Source organism: Aegilops tauschii, chromosome 1 (assembly GCF_002575655.3).
Source record: "Aegilops tauschii subsp. strangulata cultivar AL8/78 chromosome 1, Aet v6.0, whole genome shotgun sequence".
NCBI classification, from domain to species: Eukaryota; Viridiplantae; Streptophyta; class Magnoliopsida; order Poales; family Poaceae; genus Aegilops; species Aegilops tauschii.
The window spans coordinates 425959799-425962793 of record NC_053035.3 but is presented as its reverse complement, the minus strand read 5'-3'; the positions used below and the strand labels follow the sequence as shown (position 1 = coordinate 425962793).

Below are 2995 nucleotides of genomic sequence, written 5' to 3'. Positions count from 1 at the left end.
CAATGATTCATAAAAAAATATGTAAAGATTGGATGGCGTCATTGACGATCATGTCCAGATTACTCTTAACCATCGGTTCCATTCCTCGTCGTTGTCCACATATTTTTGGACCCTGAGCGTCACCTCACACCTTGCCTGATGGACACGCATTAGAAAATGAGGGTCCAAAGCTTCAAAAAGGGGTATTCTAGGCGAATTTTCACTCGATGGGGTAATTAGTGTCACAAATGTAAAACTACAGCGTAAAAAGTGGAATTCACTCTAATATAAAACAAAAAATCCGTATGATGTTATCAAGATACCACAACCATTTCAACTTCCAAAAGACCTAATAAGACATGAAACAGAAATCATCCAGAAAAAAAGGGGAACTAGAATTTTGGCCAGAAGCCAACAGTGGCGGGGGATGTTCTCCCAGCCAGCCTCGCCCCCAGATCCGCAGCCCTCATGGCTTGTAGTTGATGCCATCCCACCAAACCAAAACTGAATATACTTCTCTAGGACACGTTTCATTTTTGTGTACAACTCCAGTACGTCTGGCAACTGGCATCTCAAGTGTTCGATCGTACCGTTGCAGAAAGCTAGCTTGGCTTTAGGTTTGGTGAGATCGATGGCGCCAACAACAAGCCATGCATAATTGTGCATGGCATGTGGGAGGCTACTTAAAAAATGCTTCCCTTTTGTACCAACGTCCAGCAGATCAGTTGCATGCCGGCTTAGAAATGTTTATTGCCAGAGAGGCCGTGGGGGTGGCTGCTAACACAACGGAACACAGATCAGATCAGATGCTGATCTGAAAAAACACAGGTCATGCCTGCACCAATAATGAGTCCATTCTTGACCAGATTCCTAATTATATAGTCGTCAACAGCAGATCAGGGTGTCGCCTAGTACGGCAACGCATGTGATGTGTTGATGTGCGTACCAACTTTGTTACTGATTATTCCTTGCATGCATGTCAGGTTTGCAATTGCATGCATGATTGATTGCATCTACTTAATAGTAATTTATATTGCAAAGGCTGAAATGACAGTGTTTATATATGATCATGTGTTCATGGCGGAAACTTTACAGGCTGTAAAGAAACAATAAATTAATGAATGAACAAAGATTTTGGGGAGAAATGAGGTATAACAGTAATAATTTACATGGGAAAGGGCGGTCACAAATTAATCAAAAGCATTGCATGCACTTCGTCGGTGGTGAATTAATGGTTAACCACGCTGCACTTCTTCCTGATCTCGCCCTGGCCGCCGGTGAGCGGGTTGGCGTTGCCCATCTTGATCATGGAGGCGGCGAAGTCGGCGAAGAACTCGTCCTTGAAGGCGCCGGTGGCATGGCGCTGGACGTAGGCGCGGGTGAAGGGGTCGGTGAGGAGGGCGCCGTCGGAGTGGAAGAGGCCCCTCCGCTTGCTCACCAGCTTGAAGTAGTCGGTGTCAAAGGTCTTGAAGCTACCGGGGTCCATCTCCACGAGGGTGGTGTTGTCGTTGAGGCTGGCACACTTGCTCTTTAGCCGCATCATGTACTGCGGCTCCAGCGTGGGGTCGATGTCGCTGGGGTTCTCCATGCCGGTGAAGTTGTAGAGCCGGTCGGAGAAGGAGAAGCAGTGCGACGTCCCGATGGTGTGCCCGGCGGAGAGGACGACGAGGTCCTTGGCGTCGAGGTTCACGGCCGCGAAGAGCTGGGTGAGCACGGTGAAGTTGGCGGTAGGAGGTGGCAGGGCGTCGGTCTCGTTGGAGATGGACACGCTGCCGTCTCTCCGGCCGAGGGGAACTTCCCAGAATGGCCCCTTGCTCTAGAAAAACGATGATCGAGCAGCATTAGAAGTTTAGAACTCGGCGCCTTCCACATGTACCGCGTGACGACATTTGCGAAATCGGCTAGTACTCACCAGCCAGACCGCGTCCCTGGCAATGAGGGCGAGCACGTCCGCGCAGGAGACGGTGTCGGGGCAGGCCTTCTCCACCGCGGCCTTCACCCTCTCAACGAAGCCGAAGCCTCGCAGCGTCTGGTTCGGCTGTGCGTCCTTCTCCGCTGTCTTGTTCGCCGAGTCCAGCAGAACAGACCCGTCGCACCCCTACATTCACGGTGATCAGGCCAGATGCAGTGGGAGTAGAGTACACATGCATGCAAATGCTGATTACCCTGACGAAGCAGTCGTGGAAGTGCATCCGGAGGAGCGGCCCGGCGAGGCTGGGCGCCAGGGACAGCGCCCTCACCATCTCCCTCCTCACGACGTCCTCCACGCTGGGGCACGACTCGCTGTAGAACTTCTCGTGCAGCTGCGCCCGCGCGCACGTCGCCGCCACCGCCGCGAGCAGGAGCGCCACCATCAAAGACCTCGACGCCATCTTCACACGCCCCGAGGATGAGGGTGGCTAGGTAGCTAATTAGTCAGGGGAAGCTTGAGCTGCTGCTGCTGCTGATGGACTGGCGCCGGGGAAATATATAGCGCCGGAGTGTCCCCACGCCTGCATGTGGTGGGCTGTCCTCCGGAGCAGCAGGTAAAATTTGCATGGTTTATTGAGTTGTTCCTTGTTTGCACTCTCCGGAATCTTTGCCGTGGCAGGTACACCGGCGGCGTGCCGTATGTATAATGGAGGCGGCCGGACAGCCAGACCCAGACGGAAGCACGTAGGCAGATCAACTCATTAACTAATTAGTCATCACGGAGCGGAATTCGCTGCCAAGTTTTAATCAACAAAGGGCCAGTGAAAGCCACCTACTGGTAGTTCGCAAACGTTGGAATCTCATGATCCATATTTTTTTTTGAAAACCCACCATGTATTAATTAACTTAAAATGTTCGTACAATCATTCATTACAAACTTAGCCACACAGGGGGAACAAAATTAAACATAATTCATCAGACCTGTTATCGAAACTGAGCTTAGCAATCTCATGAGCCACCGTATTAGCCCTCCTATTGATTTTGGATATCTGAAACTTCACCAGTAGCTTCTAGGCATTGACCGCCTCCTTCTTTAGGTCGATAA

General features: G+C 51.2%; 1 protein-coding gene across 1 annotated transcript; it reads right to left on the bottom strand.

Moving 5' to 3' along the window:
• Positions 1-1066: 1066 nt before the first annotated feature.
• Positions 1067-2440, bottom strand: LOC109760965 (peroxidase 1). The gene is made up of 3 exons (XM_020319752.4): positions 2145-2440; positions 1892-2077; positions 1067-1795 (listed from the first exon to the last, which is right to left on the bottom strand). The coding sequence occupies exons 1-3, from the start codon at positions 2349-2351 to the stop codon at positions 1208-1210; spliced, it is 981 nt and encodes a 326-aa protein (XP_020175341.1). The 5' UTR covers positions 2352-2440; the 3' UTR covers positions 1067-1207.
• Between the last annotated feature and the right edge of the window lie 555 nt (positions 2441-2995).

Coding starts and splice junctions, on each gene's coding strand:
- LOC109760965 (XM_020319752.4), bottom strand. CDS start 2,351: ATGGCGTCGAGGTCTTTGATGGTGGCGCTCCTGCTCGCGGCGGTGGCG. Junction 2,078..2,144: donor TCCACGACTGCTTCGTCAGG/GTAATCAGCATT, acceptor CCGTGAATGTAG/GGGTGCGACGGGTCTGTTCT. Junction 1,796..1,891: donor CCAGGGACGCGGTCTGGCTG/GTGAGTACTAGC, acceptor TCGTTTTTCTAG/AGCAAGGGGCCATTCTGGGA.